Source organism: Python bivittatus, unplaced genomic scaffold (assembly GCF_059951505.1).
Source record: "Python bivittatus isolate LINGU-HERP-01145 unplaced genomic scaffold, Pbiv_v1 ctg000220_np1212, whole genome shotgun sequence".
In the NCBI taxonomy this organism is placed as follows: Eukaryota; Metazoa; Chordata; class Lepidosauria; order Squamata; family Pythonidae; genus Python; species Python bivittatus.
Window position 1 is genome coordinate 7,024,916 of NW_028277048.1, and position 25,503 is coordinate 7,050,418.

At 43.6% G+C, this 25,503-nt stretch overlaps 3 protein-coding genes across 5 annotated transcripts in view; 1 reads left to right on the plus strand and 2 right to left on the minus strand.

The window, feature by feature from the left end:
- Positions 1–13,114, plus strand: part of ARHGAP4 (Rho GTPase activating protein 4) — a 50,636-nt gene extending 37,522 nt beyond the window's left edge. For all 3 annotated transcript variants that reach the window (XM_088137743.1, XM_088137745.1, XM_088137744.1), the window contains 6 exons: positions 1,212–1,288; positions 2,394–2,541; positions 5,827–5,913; positions 6,079–6,231; positions 7,288–7,381; positions 7,469–13,114. In XM_088137743.1, coding sequence (XP_087993869.1) covers positions 1,212–1,288; positions 2,394–2,541; positions 5,827–5,913; positions 6,079–6,231; positions 7,288–7,381; positions 7,469–7,681 — 772 coding nt within the window. In that variant the 3' untranslated portion in view covers positions 7,682–13,114. The remainder of the gene's footprint in view (positions 1–1,211; positions 1,289–2,393; positions 2,542–5,826; positions 5,914–6,078; positions 6,232–7,287; positions 7,382–7,468) is intronic.
- Positions 9,883–14,997, minus strand: LOC103065936 (caveolin-3-like). The gene is made up of 2 exons (XM_088137746.1): positions 14,868–14,997; positions 9,883–10,233 (listed from the first exon to the last, which is right to left on the minus strand). The coding sequence occupies exons 1-2, from the start codon at positions 14,991–14,993 to the stop codon at positions 9,883–9,885; spliced, it is 477 nt and encodes a 158-aa protein (XP_087993872.1). The 5' UTR covers positions 14,994–14,997.
- Positions 14,998–20,241: 5,244 nt separating this feature from the next.
- On the minus strand, positions 20,242–25,366 carry LOC103065527 (caveolin-2-like). Its single transcript, XM_007420503.3, has 3 exons — positions 25,214–25,366; positions 24,329–24,516; positions 20,242–20,603 (listed from the first exon to the last, which is right to left on the minus strand). The coding sequence occupies exons 1-3, from the start codon at positions 25,364–25,366 to the stop codon at positions 20,453–20,455; spliced, it is 492 nt and encodes a 163-aa protein (XP_007420565.1). The 3' UTR covers positions 20,242–20,452.
- Positions 25,367–25,503: the final 137 nt, after the last annotated feature.

A 25,503-nucleotide genomic window follows, 5' to 3' on the forward strand; every position in this document is an offset into this window, starting at 1 on the left:
CCTCACTCTGAAAATGTGCTCTTTCTACCTAGAGATCAGTTGAGTGCAATCACTGCAAAAGATGAAATTCTGTGCTCTTGTGATTGCAGTTGGAAGACAGTGGGTTTGACATGAATGGCTTAGACCCCCAACTCTAGCCAATTCACTCTGTTTGACTTCCCCATCACATACATAGATACACCCACACCCACCTTTCTTTTTTCTCCTTTTTCTAATCCAGTGTCAAACAAACAAAATTTTATTACTGCCCAAGACAAGCATAAAGCAATACAATATAAAAAGGGTATAGAGAAGTATAAACTGATAATATGAAAGGCAAAGGAAAATACTATGAGGGGGGGAACAAGCACACAGGACCCATCGTTGGGAATTCAGGCTTAAGTAAGAATAAAATTAAAATATGGTTAAAATGTATATTTATACAAAAATGCCCTATATAAATAAACAAGTAGTACATTACCCAAGTAAATATAAATAGAAATACATAAAACACGAACAGTAAATATAAAAGCACTTGCTGAGGGTGAAAGGAAGCATAAGGAAATGAAGCAATAAAAACTGAGGAGAAAATATTTTGCTGACTTGATGTGGGCTTTGGTAAGAGTCTTATCAGACAGTAGAAGCAATATATAGAAATGCCTGGGACAACCTGGAAAATCTAGCACAGGTGTAATGTTTTAAATTAAGGTTTTATGTGTTTATATATTTTATGTTCTAATATTTGTTGTGAATCACCCAGAGTTCCTTCATTGGGGGGAGATGGGCGGTCGAAAAATTGAATGAATGAATGAATGAATGAATGTGCTGCATATATGGCCATAATACTGACAAACCAGTAGTATGTGCTCAGTTCTCCCCATCCCCACAAGGGCACAATAGTTCTGAATAGGGCACTTTTTTATATCTACCCTCTAGCATCATTGAGTGCCAATAACCTTTATGTGACCTATGCTAACATTGTTCCTTCTTTTATTCTCTTTTATGGTGTTTGTTGGCCTACAATTGTATAGCAAATAAATGCATAAGAAATAATACCGTCTTGGCAGGTGTGTTGCTTGTATGTGTGTGTGTTTTGGTTTGTTGTGCAGACCCAGCTCACTTGGTGTAGTGTGTAAACCCAGAAAATGAGTTAATCCAATAACTGGGTTAAGTGTGTCATGTGAAAACAACCCTTGGCTCTCCTTCTTTGTCTCTCCTCTCCCTTCGGACAGTGATGTCTTGCCCCTGGAGACTACAGCAGAAGAGCCCGAGACTGAGGGGACCCCAGAAACTCCAGCAAGTGAGGATGGTGAGTGAGTATGTGTGTGTGTATGGAGGAGGAAATTCTGTGGCCTGTTTTGCCTAGGCCAGGGCCCCGCCTGGTACCCTCCAGATGGGCGGGACTGCAAGAATTCCCAGTTAGAAGACAGGGAGCATGGCGTTGTTTTTTTCAGTGCTAAAGGAAGTAGTGAATCAGTGGCGGGGAGTCTGTAGCTGAGCTTCTTTGAGGAAGATGGCGTAGGAAGCATATGGATTAAAGCAGAGTACGTGAGCCTGTGCCCTGAATCAGGGCCTGCACCTCAGCCCTGTTGGTGGTTGGAGCTGTAATGTCCCTCAGCTCCAGCCGACATGGCAAATGGTGAAGGATGCTGGAGCTGCAGGTCAGCAACACTGAATGTTCTCCTTTAAATCTGCTTTAAATGTGACTCGGAGGGGACATGCTATAGATTTCTGATACATACAGTAAATATTTTGTTTCTGGGCTCTGTCTCTTTACTGGAGTATCATCTGGCCACACAGTAGAATTCAAGGCAGTCTGTGCAAGAGAAAGGATGAGGAAATATACACAGAGGGGACCTTCACATGGTCACCACCTTCAGTGGTTCACATCCATTTCCTTTTATGGAACAAGCGGTCACATTTCAGGGGACAAAGGTTGCTCCACCTCTGCCACTATCCTAGTGAACTTTGCAGATGCCCCCATCCCTCAGATCCTGCAAAATATGTATCATGGCCCAACCATCCCCTGGTTGCATTAATAATGTTGCATTGGTGTTCCTAAAACGTAATGACTTTCTTGTGAATTCCATTCCCTGCTTATTATAATGATGGCCATCTTACAAACTTTTCCAATAAGCTTCAATCTCCCATTTAACAATATGTTAATGTCCATCTTCTGCACATATAAGCATCTTCTATTTGCTAGATCCACTTCTTCCAACAAGAATCAGGTGGGGCCACCCTTAAGGCAACCTACAACTACTCTTAGGTGGGCAATGCTACTGAGAATATATCTTCATCACCTATTCCCCTGTGGAGCTGCAGAAATGTGTTGTCTCATTGGCTTTTGAGAAGTTCTTCTGCACTGGAAGGGCCTGTTGACCCTCCAGTCGTGCATTTTCTTGCCCTTCCAGAAGGTGATTCCCAATCAGAGGCTTTGCCCCGCTCTGGTCCCATAGCTCAGCCTGAGGAGCGGTTTGTGCGAGGAATCCCAGTTGGCTGGCGGCGAGGTGAGCGTGGTGGCAGCCGAGGATTAGTACCGCCCATTGTCCTGCCAGACAGGTGAGTGACCCATTGGGATGCCAGTCACTGGGGAAAGTAGTAGTCACGAATGCAAGCAGAATGATTGGAAAGATGCAAGATTGGTGGTGAAATCTTCAGTGCTTAACAAATGAAAGGGGGGCTTTGCTGCATGTTAAGTGCTTCAGTCGAAGCCATACCAGGATTAAAATAAAATAATATCCAAGCAGCCCTGTTCCCAGACTGGGTTGAGAGGAGGGGATAGAAACAACACAACAAACAGTGTCAGTTAAACAAAAACCAAATATTTCCATAGATGTCCACGGGAACATTGGTCAGGGATTGTGTGTTTGTGTGGGTGTGGGCATGTTTAGGATTGCCTTGGAGTCTGAAGGAAAGATTGCTAAAAACAATTCTAGTGGAAGTGGTAGTGGGAATGCATTTGTGTTATAAACTGTGCATGATACTCCCTTTCTGGGCAAGCAACATCTTGCAAAGCACAGATAGAGAAAGAAATTAAAGGCTGAGAGAAAAGAGAAAAGGGAAGGAAATTGAATTAAATATAGTTTACATGAACACCATTCATATTATACCACCTCATACCTTTTTATTCTTGCAAACCGTTCTTGACCCATGTTGATTCATCACTTCATACATCTTGATTGCCTTTTGTTCTTTAAACTTCTCATCTCTCTTTTCTGAAGATCTCATCACTTCAATTACCATAAATTTCTTCCACATCTTCTCAAACCATTCATGGTTTTTCACATATGTCTTGTGATTTGATTTTTATTTATTTATTTATTTATTTTTATTTTTATTTTTATTTTCTATATGCCCCAACCATTTCAGTGTTCTTTTATACGGTACTGGTAACACACTTATGTACTTAATCCAAATTTACTTACCATGCATTAATTTTTGTTTTATCCCCATTTCTTAAGTATTGCCTTCCTATTACATTGAACTTGTTTATACTGTATGTTTCTCCTGCCATCCCAATTCTCTTCCATGTACCGAAGTATTGAGGAATCACGTTCTTAGAGACAGATATATTTGCTTTTTTTTTTTTGACAAACATTCATGTGAATGTGCATGCACATGTTGTAGGCTCAGAATTCAAATGATTTGCAGTAAATGTTAAATAGACTGTATAATACAGTAAGGAGAATGGACCTGAACATTATTGCATCAAAGAACTATGATAATTGCTTTTGACAGGGCAGTGGAGTTAACAATCATGCGTAAATGGCAAACATCTAGAGCAAGTAGATGAATTTGTGTATGTTCACAGAATATTTACTGAAGATGGGAAAATGGACAGAGAAATTTTAAGATGTGCAAGTGTTGGCAGAAAGGTAATGGGTAGGAATGAATGTGTGTTGAAAAAGTGAAACTGTGTTAGGGGATGCTTCTGCCCAGTTTGTTATATGAAAACAAGAAGTGATAGAGTCAAGAATGAATAGGTGCTTAAAGAATCTAGACTGAATACAAGAGTCATCAGCATGAAAGAAGTTTGTAAAGGGGCTTGGAATTGGAACCCAAATGTATGAAGGATGAGTGAATGGATCAAGAGGAAGGTGGAAACTGAGAAAGTTATGGTTGGATGGAATTGATGAGACCCTCAAAAAGAGAGTGTGACAACAAGCTTGAAGCGTAAAAGGCAGCGTGTGAAGTGATGTGTGGGCCTGGTGAAAGCAAGAATAGTTTGCAGGGATAGAAAGGTATGGAGAGGTATAGTGATTAATTATCTTGGTGTAAACTGGATTTAGCTATATTTCATTATCTCTTTGCTTATTATTTCTTATTCCATTTCTGTGATCTGCATCAAGTTGGTTACCTTGGACGGGAATAGTGTGGTGGGTATAAATATATGATGCATGTTTAAATCTCATATTCCAAAGAGATGTACTTTTTTTCTAAGCAGAAACTCAGCAAGCAATCACCATTATCATTCTCCAAATGGCCCAATTGCTTTTCTTGTACTTTTCCATCATATCGCCACCCATCTGCTCATATCACCTAAACAGAATAATATTTTCCTCTGGATCACAATTATCCAGAATGTTGTTTGTTGTTTCCCAAAACTCACCCCTTCCTATGAATTTCTACTTTTTACTATAGAGACACCAGTTCATTCTTTCTGACATATATTTTGGCCTTTTTGTTCATAATGAAATCAATACCTTTCATATGTGTATTTATCAACTCTACAACATCAGACAACTTTCATATTCAGGCCTATGACATCCTTTCCCTTTCTCTTACTTTCACATGGACACAATTATCTAATTTTCATTCTTTAACTCATGCTTTTTACCATTTATTCGTCTCACATTCCAAGTTGTAGTCTTCCATTTGCCATCAGCATCACCAGGTGGGCCCATAAATGTTGACTTCCACCAGCCATCATGGCTTTGCTCAATCAAGGTTTTCACATAAGACTTCTTACAAAGAGAAGGAAAGAGTGGAGTAGGTTACTAGCCTTAGTTGTATTCATGCCCCTTGCAGCATTCCCTGCTAACCATAAGGATAATGCTGGTCCATCTGGCACATTTTGGCCCATAGACTACAAGTAGAACTAAAGCCCAAGTATGTTTACACTGTTCTACACAAGCTAGGATCTCTAATATAGAGACTGCTTTGCATATATTGTTGCCTCTGTCTTACCAAGTAGAAGGTATGTGCAGTTTATTGACACACTTCGAGTACTTTTTAAAAAACTGGGGAAATAAAGAGAGGTACTGTAGTTCTCTTTCTCAAAGAGGTAACTTTGAGAAAGAGAACTATCAGTGAGGTATTATGTTCACTTCAGAGGGTAGGGGACAGATGTTAACAAGCACGCTGGAAGGTTGATGGCTTCCTTCATATTCAGATCCAAAGCTCTGAAATGCTTTGAAAAGTACAGGCCACTACTCTCCCGTGTATATAAGCCAGACGTTAGGAGAAAAGTTTGTAATATTTTGAATTGTTCCAGCAGGGACACAACTGTGCAGTGGTTTCCAGAAAAAGACACAGCACTTTTCATAATTGTGGCATTTTATTTTTAGATTTTATCTACTAACCTGAGGACTAGGATCTTAGGGTTGTTTTTTTTTTTGGTTTTCCTTGAGGGTTGTTTGGCTTGTTTTATTTTCAAAGAAAAACAGATGTGCAATATGAAATCAGGAGATGTGGGGAGCCGCCTTTCTATCTCAAATGGTTAATTTAGGTCTCTAAGACCTCCTTGAAAGAGGATGGTGGAAGAAAGTGTGAGCTAGCTAGGGAGGAGACATCAGCCCCTCTTTCTAACAACTTTCTCTGTTCCTTGGTTGCTTCTCTTGGCAGTGAAAAACAACCTAGCACCCGCAGTTCCAGGTTAGAGATTGACACAGGACCATCTCTGGAGGAACTGGTCACTGAACCCACCAGCAGGTAGGAGGAGGTGTGGCCGGTGGACCTCATCCAGCTTCTCAGTGCTGTGTGATGGTGACTGACAGTACCTCTATGACCTGTTGCCTGCTGCCCCAAAGAGGGCTTTGTCTTGGGGCTGGATCTGTCTCTTAAGCAGATGTTTTCTCTTTCTCCCTCTCCTTTTAGACTGCGTGTCAATTCCGATGTGGGTGGTGGGGGCCGCCAGCGTGGTGGGAGCAGCCCCATTCGCAAGCTGGCATCACCGTTCATGGATGGGGGCCGCCTGCCCTTTCCCATCCTTCAGCCAACCCAGTCCAAGACCTTTCACCCTATTGATCGGTGAGAGCATTGAAGGGGAGGATACAAATGTGCACTGGCATGTGCTGGATTAATGAGATGGGAGGGACATTTGGAGATGGCTCTTACATTACTTAGACAATGCTGAAGATTATTGGGGATATATTTCATTACTGCTCTGGTAGAGGGCAAAAGAAGCAACTGCATTAAATGGGACAGGAGAGAAATGGACAATATCTGAGTGGCCTGGGATGTAGCAAAGGGGCCAAATTAAAATGAATTTGCACTACTTCAGTCTAAATGGGAAGATTCTAATTTTGAATGCTCTCTTATAAATAAACAAGCAAGCAAGCAGAGCATCCAATTTTGAATGCTCTCTTATAATAAGTAAGCAAGCAGGCAGGCAGGCGGGCGGGCGGGCGGGCGGGCGGGTGGGCAGGCAGAGCATTCTGTAAAGCAGAGGCAGATCAAGCATTCTTGTTGATGAGGCAGTTTCCTTCTCAGCCTTGTGTGTTGCTGTTTTTAATCCAGGAGAGCATTCAAAAAATGATGTCCCTCCGTTTACACTTTGAAGTGGTCTCAACCTCGTAAGCCATTAGTCTGCTAGTAGGAAGGCTAAACAGTTGTCAATGCTTGGTAAAATCTGGCTAGGAACAGTCAGAAGAAACTTAGCTGAAGTGGCATTTCAAGAGAATGTTGTCACTGCAGGCATAATAAGGTTGACTGAGGAATGGAGACAAGCAACTGGGTACAGAGAGAGATGTCTGGGGTTGATCACTTGTGCTGGTCCATTACCGAATCGTGTGCTTTCCATAGGCTTTTGCACCTGGTACTTGATAGGCAGCAGTAACTGTGTCATTAGAATAACTATTCCCAGTTGCAGGGTTTGATAAGTTGCATCCATGAGGGCCTTCTCCTCCCAATCAAATGCCCTTCACAACCAGCACTTGGAAAGGGGTGAAGGGAAGCATAATCCCAGATCATTGAGAGAGGTGGAAAACTTAAAAAATGAGGGCTAGAACATGGATAAGGCACTTAGGAAGTCCATGTGCAGTCTTACATCTCGTGCACTCTTTGGTGCTCTTTGTTTTTCCCCAGACCAGACCGCTGGAATGACGTTTCCCCACGGACCTGGGCTGGCAATAACTTTGAGAGACAGGGACCAGTGGAGAAACGGGTAGAGGTAGACCGGGTAAGAGCCTGCCCATTTTTTCTCCCCTTTCTAGTTCTCCCCCACCTCTTGCTTTCTTCAGCACGTTTTCTCTTTTTCCACTGATAGGAGGTTGCCAGGAATATGGATTCTGTGTTCAAAGAACTTCTTGGGAAAACTACCTTGAAGCACACAGGGATTGGCGACCCTCCCAATCATTCTGAACCCCCAAAGAGCAATTCTTTGGCTAAGAAGGGAATCACCCCTGCCAAACCTGCCTCTTCGAACAGGGCACTTCTGCGGGGCAAAGGGGTCTTCAAGTCCTCGGGAAATGGAGAGTGAGTCAAACGTGACATGGGGAAAATCACCCCCAGTGTGACTTGCCCAATATTGTGGCCATCCTCTTCCTTCTCCTCCTCCTTTCTGTTCCAGATACCAACTCAGGGCAGATGTGTCTTGCTCTCTCCTGGCGGGGGGTGGGAAAGGGGGTGATCTGAGTTTATCAGAGTTTGTGTTCCGACTTCCAAGCCAAATGTTGAAGATGCATTTGCTGTTGGGTGTCTTCCTGCACTGGAGGTGCATCTGAAGGTTTTCATGTTGTGGATGTGGCTGGGACTAAAACATACAGCTGCCTTCAGGTTGGTCCTGGACCCAACACCCATCCAGTTGTTCCTTTGCCACAAACAGTTTGCACTTGGATCTGCATGTGGAAGGGATGCAGGGGGGAGGGAGTGTGCCAAGATTCCTGGAGTCTCTTCTTGGCCCTGGGAAGGGAATCATGAGTTATGATGCCAGGGGTTGAAAGGGAGGGCATTCTTTTGTATGTGTGTTATTCTCTTCCTGACATGCTTCACACTAGCCCTCACCAGCTGTGCTCCGTTCCTTCCTTCCTCGACTCTCCACTCCTGCAATGTATCCCTTAATGCTTTATACATTTGTCTGAATTTTAGAACTCTTCCCACACATGCTACTTGGTACAGCCTCATCCATCCCTGCACGCATCACCCTCCTACATTGGGGCAATAAGTAAGGGGACATATTTGGGGTGGGGACCTGTGTGCCAATTTTTCCCTCTTCATCCAAGGTCCAGTTTGTTTCCCCTCCTCCTCTTCCTCCTGCTCCATCATCTTCTTCTGTCTTTACTGCTCAGTATTAATCAGGGCTGCATGTACTCTGTGCTTTAAAATGCTGTGCAAAGACAAGCTGAATTCTGCAATCTGTGTAAATTATGCAACTTAAACTTGCAGAGATTCTCTTCCATAATTTATGTTACTAGTTTGACAACTGGAAAGCTGACCAAGGAATCCTTGTTCCAAAATTTCAGCAGGAAACTAAACCCACACTTTTGAGCATTGCTTTGTAGACATAAGGGCTAGAAACTTGCTCTTTTATATATATATAATTTTTTTATATATATATAACTTTTTTCACATTCTCAGGAAGCAGAATTCTGTGCCCAATACCGCATCCTGTGAGTTTCTTGTGAATTACAGCATATGTACAGCCCTGGTATTAGCTCTTCATTAACAAAAACGACTGTACTGTGATCTTTCTATACAGTCTGTTTATTTCTGTCTCTTGCAATAAACTGGATTTATAAACTCTCCACAGAAAATACCAGTCAGGATTTTATAAAGAATAAACAAGACACTGAAGGATTTGCTTGGGCTTTATTGTCATAAAATGCAGAACATTTATTGTTTTTTAATTTTAGAAAATGGTCAGTGTCTGGTTCAAAGCAGGAATTAGCATTAAGGCTTAGGAAAAAGCAGCACTGATTGACTAATTTTATGTCTACAGGCTGATTTCAAAGAAAAGGTACCACAGTGGTGATGTGAGATGAGTTGGCTAAAACTATAATATAGTAAATGCCAGAGAGAGAGGAATAAAATTGTGAGATGTAAGGCTTTAGTGCTGTACTCAGAGCTTCTCTGAAATGGCTTCCTAGAAGAATAGATCAACTTTTTCCAATTTAGGGCAATATTGGAATTGTGTATCCCAGATATGATAGCTTTACTCCAACTGGCCCCCTCCACATCCCTTGGAACAGCAACTTACAGAATTCTGCAGCCAGGCTGCTGGAAAATTCTGGGTACTGTCATCGTGGCACATCTGGAAGGTGCCAGGACGGGGAAGCTAAGGTGCTGAAATGACCCCCAGGCCAAGTGCTTGTTGTGGCTTCCCTGCAGAACTCTTATAGCTATTCTCCTGCACAGGTACTTATTTCAATAGGGCTTCTGTAGAAGAACTTGCCACTAAGTTGTGACACGTGTGTGTGTGTGTGTGTCTATGAGTGAGGGAGAGAATAAGAGAGAGATGTTTAGAGTGTAGTGTGTATGTTTTTTTCCACCTTAACAACTGGCTAATCCAAAAGAGGGAGTAATTTGTTGGGGGCAGGGAATTAAAGTTCCATCAGCCAGGTTGCTTCCACCTCGGTCGGTAGATTGAGAGACTCAGGATTCCAGCTGAGCTACTATCCCACCTGAGTGGGTCAAGTGAAGGAAGATGAAGCCAGAATCCTGTCCTGATCCAAAGGAGAGGACTCAGTCCTTCGCGCGTTCCTTGCGCAGGGCCACTCGGACGTCGCTGCAAACTTTTCCCACCGCTTCAAAGAGGGGGTCGCAGAAGGTACGAATGCACAAGGCATAGCAGCGCCCACAGCACTGCACCTCTATGAAGTAGCTCTTGATGCAAGGCACGGCCCCCCAGATGTGGCAGAAAGAAACACAGGCAAAGAGGAAGCCCCAGAGCAAGGCGAGGGGCACCCCCAGCACCCCCGACAGAATCCGGTAGCACCAGTACTTGCTGACGGTAAAGGTGGTATTGCTGGCTTTCCACACTCCATCAAAGCTGTGGGTGCCCTCCGGCTCAGCAATCACATCTTCAAAGTCTACCTAAGCGACATAGGAAGAGAGATTGTGAGTTGGCCAAAGCTTTGTTTCAGTCAGGAGTGTGTGTGTGTGAGAGAGAGAGAGAGTAATTGTTATGGTGTTAAGCAGCCTTCCCAAACTGGAGATTCTCCAGATGGTTTGAGCTAGAACCATTGAATCCTAGGACTGGAAGGGAGGACTTCTAATCTAATCCCGTGTGCAAGACAGCAGTCCTCACACCATTCCAGACTCCTGGTCTCCAAACCCTTCCGTAATGGGTAGCAGTTTCTTTCTGCTGCTAGGTAACCACAATCCATCTTGGACATCTGGAATGCTGAAAGTTTTTCCCTGGTTCTATTGGGGGACTTGAAAGTAGGGCTGATGACTTCACACAAATGTTATGCAAGTCTGAAGGCTATTAACCTCAGAACAGATCTAGTGTGTATGATTTGGAACAAAGACGATTTTCCTCATTTGGGGGGACTGTTCTCTTCCCTGAATCTGAGTTCCTAAACATATACAGAATTTACTTTTTGTAAAAACCTGAATTAAACTCTGTGGGGAAGAGTTGCTGTAAATGGGGAAAAATTAAGCCACCTCCTCTGCTTTTCTCTATCCCCCAGCATGCTGGCTGGGGAATTCTGGAAGTTGAAGTCCACACATCTTACGGCTGCCAAGGTTGAGAAACACTGCTCTATAGTGAGCTGTGCTTTAAAAGAGTTATTTTCCGTATGAAAAAAGTCTGCTTGAGTCTGCTGTTTACTTGCAGTCTGCAATTCTAGAGTGGACGGAGTATCACCTGCTACTTAGGTTGCAATCATGCATTTAAAAGGGGGTTGGGGTAGATGACTGCTAGGAGCCCACCCGCTTCCATAACTCTACTGGGCAGACAGGAAAACCTACCAGGAAGAGAGCAGGTACTTGCCTATCTTTTCTGCCTGCTACTTTGAGTCATATTTTAGCCATTTCCAGCCTCTGTTTCACCTCCAGTCTTCAGAGAGGCTTCCTTGTCTTTTGGAGCTGCCACTGTTTAAACATGAATTTTGGAGACGCCCCTCGTGGAGTAAAGAGCAGGTGGGTGACGGCCTCAGCCGGGGGTGAGATTTGACCTACCAGGAGCACAGTCTACCAGAAAGTTCTCCAGGACAGGCCTCGCTGAAACACTTGCAAAATCAGGGCACAGACAGATTTGCTGGTGAGTTGACCTTCCGTGGACATTAGCAGGTAGGGGATAGATCTGCCATCAGTATCAGGAACCTAATGTTTAATTCTTTGGAAATTAAGCATGATCAAAGACAAATTGGAGTCATTGTGATGGTTTAAATGTGCATTGTTTTTAACTGTTGGCAGATGTCCTGGTTTTATCAAGAAGGGTAGAAGTATTTTTTCATAATAAGCAAAAGTCAAATTTAAAAGCCCCTAGGAATAGAGTTCAGTCCTTCTCCCATTGTGCAAAGGATTAGAACAGTGTTTCTCAGCCTCAGCAACTTTCAGCTGTGTGGATTTCAACTCCCAGAATTCCCTGGCCAGCATGGGGAGCTGAAATCCACATAGCTGAAAGTTGCTGAGGCTGAGAAACACTGAATTAGGACAGTACTGTATGATTAGCCTTAGGTTGACTCAGCAGTAGGACTATCCTTCCTGAATGCCATTTTCTTTATCCTTACTCCATAATCCTTTTTAGAACTTTGTTAGTTTTCTAAATCAGCACTACATTGAGTTAGAATCGCATCCCTTTCCTTTGGCCCTGATTAGCTTTAGGGAGTAAAAACCGCCATTAGGTACCCAGAAAAAAAGTGAGTGAGGGTATGGGAAGAAGAGGTCTTCTTTTGCTTCTTTTTTTCTCCTTTCCTGCTATTGAGGTGGATAATGTGCTTGTAAAACACTGATCATTAAAAAGGCAACTGTTACATACAACGTCCACAAGAATTCCTTGTTTAAGCTTTTATTTACAGTGGGTGTTAATTTGACAGGCTCCTTAGAAAATTGCAAGGAGGGAATGGTCTGGGGGAAAGCAAGCAGCCTGTTTGGACATATTTGGTATTTTGAGAGCGTGTTGTAGATCATCTCACAAAATGGCTGCCACAGGGTTGTTGCCTATTCACAAAATGGCTATTTTGTAGGTGTGGTGAATTATAACATTTCCTCTTTACAAGAAGCAAAGATGCTGGCATTGCTATTCACCTCTCTCTAGACCCCCACAAAGCTTCCCATTGCCACTCTTAGCTGATCATAGGGGTTGGTGTTTTTTTTGGAGAAAAAAAAGCAGTAAGTTACAGAAACCTGCCATTTCTATTTTCTAAAAATGCCTATGTGAGCCCAAAGGCATTCATAGTGATGAAACTACCAACTGGCTCTTTACTTTGCAGCATTGTGGATTCTGCTTTAATCTTTTTAATGAAAAACATAAGTGGTTCTGGAAGGTTATCGGACACCGAGACTTTAGCCTCTGGAGACATTAACGCATACCCTTGACCTGAAGACCCATATTGGAGTTAAGTAGGCCTGCTGGTCAATGTCAGGATAGGAGACTGGCTGGAAACTCCAAGTAGTATTCCGTAGGGGAAAAGGAGAACAGGAAATGTAATACATGCAATTCATTTTCAGATGTTTATGCCCAACTGAGTGTCTTTTAAATCCTTTATCTGAATAGCTGGGACTGTAGCCCAACAAAAGAGATATCTGACACAAGGTGCAGGACAGAACAAGTGCTATGCTGGCTGGGGATAATAAAGCCATAGTCCAGCTCCTCTAAAAGAGGCTAATTTGGGGATCCATTTAGGCCAAGTCACACACTCTCAGCCTAATGAGCAATGCACAGAAATGCTAGGGTAAACGTCACCTGAATAAAGAGAGGAAACGAGCTCTTTTTAGTGTAATGGCAAAGTGAAGGCATGATATAAAGAGGAAGAAGAGGACTTGGACTCAGTTTTTCCTTAAAGCCTTTGTTGGTAATTACGTTAGTGGAGGAATGGAGTGGTGACCCTCCATTCCACTGCCCCGTATCATCCTAAGCATAGTGGAGAGATGAGGTCATAAGCCGGTTCCCTGCCCTCCATTCTTGCTTCTCCAATGGCACTGAGCTGCTACCAATTGCCAATTCTTACTCTAAAGAAGTCCTCTCCTGTGATGCTTGGAAGAAATGCTGAGGAAAATGGAGCTGGGTGTGAATTTCCAAAAAAGTTGCCCTTCTTGTGACTTTATTCATTGTCTGTTAATTATTTTAGGCCTGTATTAATTAATTAATAAAGCCTTTTATTAAGGATTGCAGGAAAGATGACAGTCATTCTACTCAGACACTACATATAAATGCAATGTTCCTGTTTCCACCAGACTCTCATCTGCCACTAGAGGGGGCTATTGTGCTACTGTCTTGTTTCTGGGCTTCCTAGAAGCATCTCATTGACCACTGGATGAAGGGAGCTGGACCTCTGAGTTGATCTGAAACAGCCAGGGCTCTTCAGAAGTTCTTGAGAGAGGCCTAGAAATGCAAGATGCCAGTCACGCCTTTTTTGCTTGGCCATCTCACCCACCTTGCTCTCTCTCTCGCTCTTCCTCTTCAAACACCACCTTTTCTACTTTCTCCTTCCCAGTCTGTCCAAACATTTCCAAAATCAGTCACTGCCTAGCATGTAACTGATGTCTTAGCTTTCAGGAAAGTGACTCCATTAAAAAAGGGAGACTTTGGAACCCACGTAGGAAGCCCTGAGGGCTGCTCCTGGTTACCTTTCATCCCCTGCTACCTTCATCTTCACTACTTTTCCAGTTCCTCCATCTCACTGTGACCAGCTTGATTTTACTGGATGTGATTATAATATAGTTTAATACCCAGAGTTCACACAATGTGCTAAATTCTAAAAGCAATGACCTAAACTGTGAAGCTATACAAGCTGGCTTTTAAAAATAATACATTCCTTGGGAAGCAGTCACTCTCTTTTGGGAAGGGGGAGAGCATAGATTTATACAGTACATTGTGTGAAGAACTATAAAATAAGATTTGGTTTGGAGGAGTAGAAGCACCCCTCTGCTTTATATCCTCTAGAGCAATACGTGTAGCCCAAACAACCCTTTGCAGGAACATTCTCTCTGTACAAGGCATTCTCTTTTTAGTTCGTTTATTTTTGGAAACTGCCCACCTTAGCGTAGAGCAGTGTTTCTTAACCTTGGCAACTTAAAGATGTGTGGGCTTCAACTCCCAGAACTCCCCAGCCAGCATGCTGGTTGGGGAGTTCTGGGAGTTGAAGTCCACACAACTTCAAGCTGCCAAGGTTGAGAAACACTGGTGTAGAGAGTAAGGATGATGACTTTGGGGAAAATATGCAGGAACCATTACCTAGGCAAAAGGGGCCAAAGCATTTTTAAAGTCCAGAGCCACGAGATAACATTTAGGAAGCAACTCAAGCAGACCGGTCTCTGATTCACTGAAGTATAAGGAGGAGGAGGAGGAGGAGGGACAGCACAATCAGACTTGCAAGATTCTGTTATTATAGCCAATCTCAATAAAAGTACCTTCCTGTGGAGTTGATTGATTTCCTGCTCTGGTCTACCTAGTGGGGTTGACCCCTTGCTTCATCCTCTCAGTCTAAAGGGAACTTCTTTAAAAAATCCCTCTCTGCTGCTGCCACCTTTCTGTCCCATGCCCTGGGAAATTTGCTCACCTTGACCACCTCTTGGTTGATCTGCCTGGGGTCTCTTTCCACCAAATCAATCTCTTTGGTGAGAGGGTCCCGGGAGTCGATCTTCTCCAGAGTCACCGATTCTTCTTCTTCTTCTTGTTGGGCCATAGCTCTGGGCCTGTTTCCTGTTCAGGGTCTGTCTATCTATCTCTCTGAAAAGCAGCCACCAGTTGTCTCTGACTGTCAGAGAAGAACTGCCTCTCCCTTGCTGCTCCCCCCCGTCTTTTTCCCACTTGATAACTCTTGACAGCAGTTCACAGATAGAAATAGTCCCCATTGGAGCCAGAATACACCTCCCTTTCAACCACGGCTCAGCTGTTTATAGCAAGCCTGAGTGTAGTTTGCAGTCTGGAGTGTAGTCTTTTCACACACACACCCTTTATTTATTAAAAAAAAATCAAAGTCACTACACATGATTATAGAACTTTATTAGAAAAATCTGTTGCAACAATCAGCTTTTTAAAATGAAATTTAAATGTATTGGTAATCTGACTTTCAGTTTGGATTACTTTTTTTTTTATCCATTCAATCATGTCTGATTCTTGGAGACTGCGTGCCAGTCCCTGCAGTTTTCTTGGTAAGATTTTTCAGAAGTGGCTTGCCATTGCCTGCTTCCTAGGGCTGAGACAGAGTGACTGGCCCAAAGTCCCCCAGCTGGCTTTGTGCCTCAGGTGGAATTAGAACTCATGGTCTCCCGGTTTCTAGCCTGATGCCTTAGCCACTACACCAAATTGGCTCTGAGATCTGACATTTTACTAAAAGATTTTAACTAGTTGAAGGAAAAAAAATTAGTTTCCTTGAAAGGACAAAGAATAGATGTTCAGAGAGATGAAACCGGGAATATAAATGCATTTTTTTAAAGGACACGAAATTATTTGTTTTGCATTGCTATTATCACTACTCAAAAGTGTTTCTGAGGCCCTGCACAAATCTGAAACAAACAAAAATCAATGACTTGAGATAATGGCAAGATGAGCATATGCACCCCAAGCAGTACATTCAGCAATACATATCTTATTATCCAAGAAAGGCTTTTGTTTTCCTCCAGCCCTAAGGCAGATTCTGCTTGGAGGTCAAAATGACTTTCATTGATTAGACCAACCAAAGATAACAATAGCTGAAGATGGAATATCCGTATCCAGAGGCACAATGAAAGTATCTTCCAGTTCTACAGGCTGGAAATAAATAGCAAAAGCTGTGGAGTCCTTGGGGTTCTCTGAGCTTGGTTTTCTTGCAAACGTTTCGTTACCTGGCTAGGTAACATCTTCAGAGCTGGGTAATGAAATGTTTGCAAGAAAACCACCAAGCTCAGAGAACCCCAAGGACTCCACAGTTCAACCCTGAACTACACATATTCTCTTCTATTGATAGCAAAAGCATTTGGGCCTTCTCAATGAATTTCTAGAAGCCTTTCCCAGTCTTAGAAAATTCTCTGGCTGTAGTGATGGGGGAAAACGTACTCCGCAAGCTTAGTTGCACTGTCCTTCATAAATGGATTTGGTTCAAGTTGAAGAGACAATGCCTAGCTAAAAGAGAGCCCTGCGTTTACTTGCATGCAAGTGAGTAAAGAAAAATGGAAGGATGTGCAGAACTATATTCAGCCCAGCTATTGCTTTAAGGTTTTCATAAGAACTGTTGTCATAGAGAAGAAAGATAGAAAAGCTTTAAGTACATCTTGAAGAGGGAGAATGTAGAAGAGAGAGGGGAGGGGAAGGAAGTTCTCAAACAGAGCATGATTAACTAACAATAGGTACAGTGAGAAACAAACCCAGAGACAATTGTGAAGACCTTTCCCCTCACCTAGCCCTGCCATTTGGTTAAAAGGTCTCTTAGGTGTGAAGAGGACCCACACAAACAACGGGTTTTCACCCAGCACCAAACAAAGCAACGACACTTTAAAAATGTACAGATGTGACTCACGTAGCTGTATACTGTAGTTAAGTTTAGCAGCCACAGGTCATTTCTAGAGATAGTACAGGACTCCCCTGCCAGTGAGGCAGGAGAAAGACCACAGGGTGGGTGTCCCCCGCACGCAGCTGACTCTGGCATCAGTACCGCTGTGGCCTCCTGCCACCCCAGAGCCATGGTTGAGAAAGGGAAATATGTGCCTGTAATATTACCCTGGCTGCATGAGTGCACACCACTACCTTGCTGCCAGCGAAAGATTTAGGGGACAACTTCATGATAGGCACCAGCAGCTGCAGCCTGTAGCATTCCCAGTGGCAGTGACCAGAGGAAGTGTGGCATTTTAAGGTGTGGTCTTATCATGGAGATGGGTGTGTATGTGCATGTCTGATTGGTTGGTATTAGGGAGTAGAGGCAGTCGCTACACTCTTAGGCACATGTAGATGGGCAAGTACCATCCTGCATTTTGTACAAATAATTCTTCTGCTGTGAAATCAGAAAAGAAGCCACACTGGATGTAAGTCCCAGCTCTTAGAATTTCCATCCACTCACCAATCCCCAAGAACCTATCTGGGAGGCAATTTAATTCACACAGGACTCAACTTATGACTGGTTTGCCAGAAAAGATGAACAGAACTTCCTCACAGGTTGGGTTAATGCAGATTTCCCCAGTCCTTGAGTCCACAGGAGAAAAGTGTCTCAGCATCATTTGGTCAAATCCAATGGCCAAGTTCTAATCTGCCTCAGTAACTAAGCTTGCAAGTCAAGTTAACTTCTTGCAGCTTTATTGCAGGACCATTTAAAGGTAGAAATTGGGGGATTGCCCTGGCTTCATTTCCTCTTGCTCCCATTGTTGTCAACCTGTGGGATAAACCAGCCCTAATTGCTTTACTTAATGTGTGATGGAGTGGGCTTGGTGAGGAGGGGGATGGGTGCCTGGCCTGGAGGATTTAGCACCTTTCAAGTTGCCTTAATGATCGGTTGCTGGTGTGAAGGTGCCCTGCACTGGGTCACCTTAGCTGTATCTCAACATGCATACAGGTTGTCTTGGAAGTCCAGTAAACCTGGGTCCCAACTGTCTGGCTGACAAATTGGGGTGTGTGGAGGTGGGGTTTGGACTGAAGGAGGAGTTGATCACATGGTGCATCAAGAAAACTCCCTCCACCCTTCCTGACTTGTCAGCCAGACTATTTTTGGATATAGATTTGGTAGATCTGCATTCAGAAAGAACCCTAGTGACAGGCGCAGCACAGGGGCTGTGAGGAGCACTGAGGGTGGTCTCACCCAGACCTCGCTCCTTCACTGCACCTGTGACTTGTCACTTAGGCTAGAACAGGAAATTGGCAGAATTCTGGTCAGTTTCACCCCAGATCCCAAATAAGTACATTTTATAAGGGAATGGCAGCACTAGCAGCATGCAACTGCTTCGGAAAGTATCCTGGGGAATGCACAAAATGCTGCTGGTGCAGGCAAAATGGTGTCCCACCAAGTAATAAAAGCAGTACAAGTAGTCATTTACTGATCGCAATAGGGACTGGCAACTCTGTCACTAAGCGGTGCGGTTGTTAAGTGTGATGTCATGTGACCACACCAAATTATGACATAAGTTCTCTCAGTTCTGGCTGCGGTCGTTAAGCGAATTACTGTGGGTCATTAAGCACAATGTCACATGACCACAACTTGCGACTTCCTGCTGGCTTCCCCATTGACTTTGCTTGTCAGAAGCCATCTGTGAAGGTTTCAATGGTGATCATGTGACCACAGGATGCTGTGACCATCATAAATGTGAGCTGCTTGCCAAGTGCCTAAATTGCAATTACATGACTGTGGGGACAACTGCAACAGCCGCAACTTCAAGGACCAGTCGTAAGTTTTGTTTTTCAGCACTGTTGTAATTTCGAAAGGTCACTGAATGAATGGTTGGTAAGTGAGGACTACCTGTAGAAAGCATTCACCTTGCACAGCTGGCACAACCCAGCTCTTTCCCAGTACATTGACCTTCCATGAAGAAAGTGCTAGTTCTGTGTTTTAAGCACAGGTCTACTGTTATTTGAAAGATCACTAAATGTATGTGTATATAAACAGGTCAAACAAACACTGCTCCAGAAGAACGCTAGGCTCATGTACATCTGGAGAGTGCATAATGCCTGAAAGGGCCTGTCAGATGTCCCACTGGAACTGGGTACCTGATTTCTCCAGCAGCTCAAGGCAAATGGCCATGAAGGGCAATGCCCAGGGACCGGAGGGGAGGGGGTGTTCCCGCAGTAGCCAAAGAGGAGGAGAAAAACCCTACTTTGAAACCCAAACAACGAGAGATGAATGTAAGCTGTCCCTGTGGTAGGCTGGGGATGAAACGTGGGCTGCATCGTGGAAATGGTTGATGGGGTGTCTTTGTGCCGTGGTTAGTGGAATGCGAGTGTAAGCCCCCCAGACAAAGCCAGTCGGAAGGGAAGAAAAGCAATAGTTTATTGTAATTCAGTCTGCAGGGTGAGGATTTAACATAATATCAATTCCAGTTATTTCTAATAGGGGAGGGGCTGGAGTGAAGCATCTCCTCCATGGCAATCTGTTCTCTCAGAGGCATCCTGGATTTGGAGGCATCCCCTTTGCCAACTCCACTCCTGCAGTAGGTCTAATTAGTGGTCCTTACCCCACCTGATGGCCTCCCGAAGTGGTGGAATGGCAGCTCCTAAGAGGACATTAGATTGGGAATGGCTGAGTTGGAGGCCTATTGCCAGTCTTTTATCCTGATATGGACGTGTGTGACGTGGATTGGAGAGTCCCTGAGAGATAAGAATTGAAGACTGGATAGAGGTGAGCTCTTGGGAGAATTTGGAAAGGATCTTGTGGACACTCTGAGAAATGGCGGACCTTGGCGAGGAGAAGGCGTTGGCTAGGCCCAAAATGGCTGCCATTGTTGGCCTGGTAGCCACCAAACCATGGTAGTCCCCATTTTATCAGAGAGTAAGCTGGGGAAGCTATTTCCTATCACCTTCTCTAGTTTCACAGAATATTGTTTACCATCCCTGTTGCTTTTGTCTTTTTGGGGGGAAGGATGGGCAGAAAGCTGTGGCCTGAAAGCACTCGCTCTTTGCACCTTCTCAGAATGCCTGTGGGAGTCCTGGAGGAGTAAAGATGATGCTTTGCTTTGCCCAAGGCCAACTTTCCCTTTGACTTTTTTGAATTAGAAGAACTGGGGGGGGGGGGGAGGCAGGAGACAAAATCAGGTGATCACAAAGGGAGGACTCTCCAGGTATAAGAGGAGTTTTTATGCCACATGGTCTACCCCTGCCTTACAAAATGGAGATGCATGGGCTTGGGAGAAGGACTCACCTATTTTAGTTTCCAAATGGAAAAAATAAAGGAAGCATCATTCTGAAGTCCTGTTTGCAAATCTGGGCAAAGGGAAGGGGTTTGGGAAAAAAGAGGGGGGGGGGGAAAGCATGTTGCAGTCTAATTTACCCTATCATTCATTCCCCAAAGGGCTCCCTTTCCCTTTCTTTTAGCCTGTCCCCCCACTCCAGTCCCATATTTCCAGGCCTTGGTTAAAAAGTCCCTCGGTCAATCCTTCGGGAAATTGAACACATTCAGTGGGTTGTATAATGAGAAGGGAAGAAGGGAAGTCTGTGCAGCATGGACCTTGATGGGAGAGTATCCCTGTATCACTTCTGAGTCACTGTAAGGTAGATGGCACTGCAGCAGCGCCCCAGGCTAGTGAAAAGAGGGGCTACCACAACATCCAGGATGCTAGCCCAGAGGGTACGAACTGGAGGCATGGCCATTGTACACAGCTGAATGCTAGGCATCACACACCTGTTGTGGGAAGAAAAAAAGGAGGGAGAATTTTAAAAGATTGGCCTTCCAAATGAGCCTTCCCCATTCTTCCTTAATTTAGGCTTCAGTAAGACAGCCAGCTGATCGAATGTATATCCTGCCTTTCTGCAGGGTATCAGAAAGCTAACAGTAATTATAATGAAAATGAAAAGAAAAAGACAACACAAAAATAAGACGTATGCTCAAAATAGTGGAAATTTTATTAAAGCACCATTAAAGATACATTGATAATTCAGACAAGTAATAAATGAGCTCATAAAATTAACATCCAACTGAGCAAAAAATTCAGTTGCAGAATACAGGCCTGCCTGCACAAAAATGTCAATGGATATAAGGAAGGAGCTGGCCCTGACGTCCTTTGACAGGGATGTCCAAGCTTGTACGTAACCACTGAGAAGGCCCATCTTGTGTTCCCATCAAATCTGCCTCTTAGATTAACCAAATGGACCAATTAAGCCTACTATCTAAATTGTTTTGGACATCATTTTCCACTATATACTATAGTGGTATATATAGTGGAATAGTATATTTAGTATTAGTACTTCACACAATCATAACATTTTTATTTTGGATTGTATCATTTTAATTTTCACTTTCTTCCAATTCGAAGAAACCCTTATGTTGTTATAAGGAAGGTTGGTTTATAACTTTCCTTCTAACATTCTTGTTTTTTGCATACAAGGAGGTTTTCTGTCCACAACAAACAGATACGTTTTCTTCTGCATAATTACTTAATTTATATTACTAAAGTCCTCATTTGTTTCAGGATTGTGATTCTTTTTGTGACTAACTTTGGTAACAGCTGTGGAGTTGCTGTTTTCCCTGAATACTCTGAATGTTTGCATTGTTCTGGGAAAGCAACAGTAGGTACCATAAGAGGCTGAGATTGTAAAACATTCTGGGAAAATGCAAAGCAACCATCAAAGTCAGCCATGATGATGATTCATCTTTTCTTTTGTAATAGCCTAATTCCTCACAATGCCTTAATTATACACCAGCTACTCCTTGTCTGCCCTCCAGTGACACAACCCTCTGCTTAAGGGAAATGGTGAAATGGTGACAGCAGGATAAACATCTCAAGTATATCCCAAGTGCACTTACAATCCAGTTCAAGATAATTTTATACACATATTTGTATGTGTGCATGCACATGCTAGTGTGGTGTAGTGGTTAAGGTCCTGGACTAGGAGTGGGGAAACCCAGGTTCAAGTCTTCTCTTAGATACAGCAACCCTGCTGGGTGACTTTGGGCCAGTCATATGCTTTCAACCTTAGATTGAGAAGTTAAAAAACACCTATTGATCAACTTGCATAGGACCAACATGGCAAATTATGGTCCATAACCTTCAGTAAAGAGGTCTTTATCTTACTGTGGATTCCTTTTTAATAATGCACACACACACTTTAAGAACAAATGGACAGAATGCAGAATTGCTTGCCCATTATTCAGTCTACTCAGTCTGTTCTGCAAGAGGGCAGTTGTGTTTCCTGCACTCACTCGGTACCTTTGGGTGACCATCTCCATGCCTTGGGGATCTTCCATGACTTCAGTTCCATTCCCCCAGCTCACATGCAGGAACATAGGGTTTCTCAACATGGAGCTTGAGAACTGTGGAAATTTGCATGGAGCTGATCTTTCTGAGCTAGTAAGAGACTAAGGGAACTGAGACGTAGGCAAGGTTTTTTTCAGGGGTAGTGAGTATCTTGGGCCTAATGTCAATATTTGCTTAACACTCTTGAGTGGCTTCCTTTCTTTCTCACCAACGTCCTTGGCTAAATTTACAAAGCCTTCTAGCCTATGGTTAACTGAACTATGGTTTGCCGAGTTAAAGTAGATGTTTAGGTTCACACAATGCACTGAGCCACAAACTAGCCAACTGATTTTTTTTCCTAGTGTGTGGTGCAAACTTAACCCCTACTGCTATTTTCTGTTGTCCCTAGTTGCATACCTCCCAGCTGTTCCAGTGGCCTGCTTATGTCCTACTGCTTACATGCTTGGAGACAACAGGTGAGTAGGCAGGGACAGCTAGAAGAGGGAACAAGAAACCCCAGGAATCTTCCACGGGCCTCCTGAATTGGTGGTGGCCACTGATGTCAGCCCACATTTGTGATGTGATGTGGCTTTTTCAATTAAAGCATACAGGTAGTCCTTGTTTAGCAGCTGCCTCGTTTAGCAACCGTTTGCAGTCACAACAGTGATAAAAAAGTAATTTGGTGACCAATCCTTGCATTTATGACCTTCACAGGTCTGTAAAGCAAAGGAAAACTGAAGTAAGATCATGAGCACAGTCCTGGTTTCACTTAGTGACTACTTCACTCAACGACTGAGTTGCTGGTCCCAATTGTGGTCACTAAACGAGGTCTACCTGTAATTGTCTTACCAGATTGCACCTCATCTCTCAAGTTTGCACAGTAGCATCCCTGGCATATTTCCTCTCTCATGTCCCTCTCCTGTCCAGCAGAGGGCACTGTAGTCAATAGTTGGGTCTTGCTGTTGCTTTCCATGGGATCTATGGCTACCAAAGAGAGACATGGGAACTCCACTGTAAAGTCTGCTTATGAGTGGGCAGTTTTGGAGCCCCATACACAGTCTGCAACTGCTCTGCTGTGGAGATTTCTATGGCTGGTTTGAGTCCTACAAAGCTTCCATCTGTTCTACCCAATAAGTTTGAAATTATTTTCTTTAAAAAAATCAACACGTGTACTTTCCACTTTGCTGCAGAACCCTTACAAAAAAGGGGGGAAAAGGCTCAGATGGTGCCATGGGGAAAAGATGGTCTAGGAGATGCTGGTGGAAGGGGCCACGGTCAAAGGGGCTGAGAATCTATATGGGGTGTTGGTTGGTCACCTCTGTCTGGCATATAGATCAGTCTTCCACAATCTGCTCTTGACTGGCTGGGTTAGGGAAAGATGATGTAGATGAAAAACTTTCCTCTTCATGATTGTGACATGTCATTTATGATGCACCTAATTTCTTCTAAGGTAGCATGTGGTAGAAGGAAGATGGGTAGTAGCTAGGAATTGGTCTTTCCAAGGCCCTTTTTTGCATTGGGTTCACACGGCGCAGGATGCCAAAATGTGGCTGGCTAGCTGGTGGCTTGGTGTGTTGTACAAATAGAGCTAATGAGGTTGTTTTATGGTTCAGTGTGTTATGTGAACCAAGGCAAGGTAAAGAAAGAAAAAGGAAGCTTAATTCCTCATCATCATATCAACATATCCAGGTTGGATTTTTTTTTTTTTAAATACCAGAAGTGGTTTCCTATTGCTTTCTTCAGGGATTTTTTTTTTTTTTACTTCCCAGTTGAATCCCCAGCCTTGGGATTCCTAGGGGTCTCCTATCCAAATTGTTACCAGATCAGTCCCTTCTTATCTTATTTAGAGGTCAGCCAAAGTCAGCTAGTGCTGCTATTCGCTTGTAGATGTACAAACCAAGGTGATTAGATTAGTTTAGTAAACCATTGTCAAGTTAATCATGGATCGGAAAATCATACAGAGATACAGTAACTATCAGTAAACATGCAAGTAACCTGAGAACCACCATTTGAAAACCACCATGGCCTATTGCAGCAGTTGATAGTTCTCCTACTGATGGTTAAGAGGTTGCTTTGTTACTAAGTAATGGGCAAATAGCAGGGAACACAGCTTGGCAGGGAACACTAGAGATCCAAGAGATGTTAGGAGACAAAGCCAAAAGAAGATTCTCACCAGATATGGAGGCAGCCTAGGCAGGCAAAGAGAAAGCCTGAACATAAGGAGACTGGCACAGCACAGAGCAGTGAGATAATACGGTAGCACCAGAGGCGGGAGCTCTCAAAGATGATGCCACTCCAGGTCCAAACCCGGTCAAAGGTACGGAATGAGGAAGGTTCTGCAAGGATGTCGGAGAATTCCAGCTACCAAGAAGAACGGGAATCAAGTTACTAACGCCTCCCCACTGGACAGATTAAATTAGATTAGGCAGAGCAAAGGAACTTGGACTCTGGTTCTTTGTGTGTGTATGTGTGGTGCTGTTGAGCTCTGTTCTGCAGGACACAACCCAAGAAGCAAGAATCACACAGACATTAAGGAATTTTAATGCAAGAATAAGCACAGAATTTTGGAAACTGCAATACGAAACTCCAGCCCTAATTTATTAGGGAGTTCATTATGGTGGAATCTCTTTGGAGATTTTGAACCTCTTCTTCCCAGGGCCATTAGCAGCCTGGACTGAGCTGCCATTTATGAGATAAATTACTAATAAACTCTGTTCCTTTCTCTGTTGGTTATGTCTAATATTCCTCCTGTTACTTTCCCAGGTTCCCCACAAATACAGGAGTGTGTGTGTGTGTGTGTGTGTGTGTGTGTATGAGAAAGAGAGAGACTGACTGACTACTGATGGACTTTGGGACACATTATGAGAAACAGCAATCAGGAAAGACAGAACATTTGGGGCTGAAGCAGGGAAACATAAGTAAGCCTGCATGTCAAAAGTGGGAGGAGATTGAGTTTTAATGAGGACACAGCTCCCACGTTGGATGGAAGGGCTGTTAGAGCTGTGCTCTTAGATCTTGGACAGCCTGAACGTGGTTGTTCCTTGGTTCCCCTTCTTACCTTAAGGTGTTGGTTGATCCCTCGTGGATCTCGTGGATCTGCTTTGGGTGGTATGTCGACAGTGGATTGCAGGAGCATAGTGGTTCCTGGTTCCTGCAGATGAGGATCTTCTGGGTCTAATTTATACTCCGTCAAGTATTTATCACTGATCATCTTGAGAGCAGCTCAAGGGTTCTTTGAACGGGGGATCCAGGGATGCTGTCAAGTACCTCCTAATACCCAAATCTATGACACTTTCCCTTTTTACAAAGGCTACCTCTTATTTTGAAATTATCCCATATGTCTGTCGT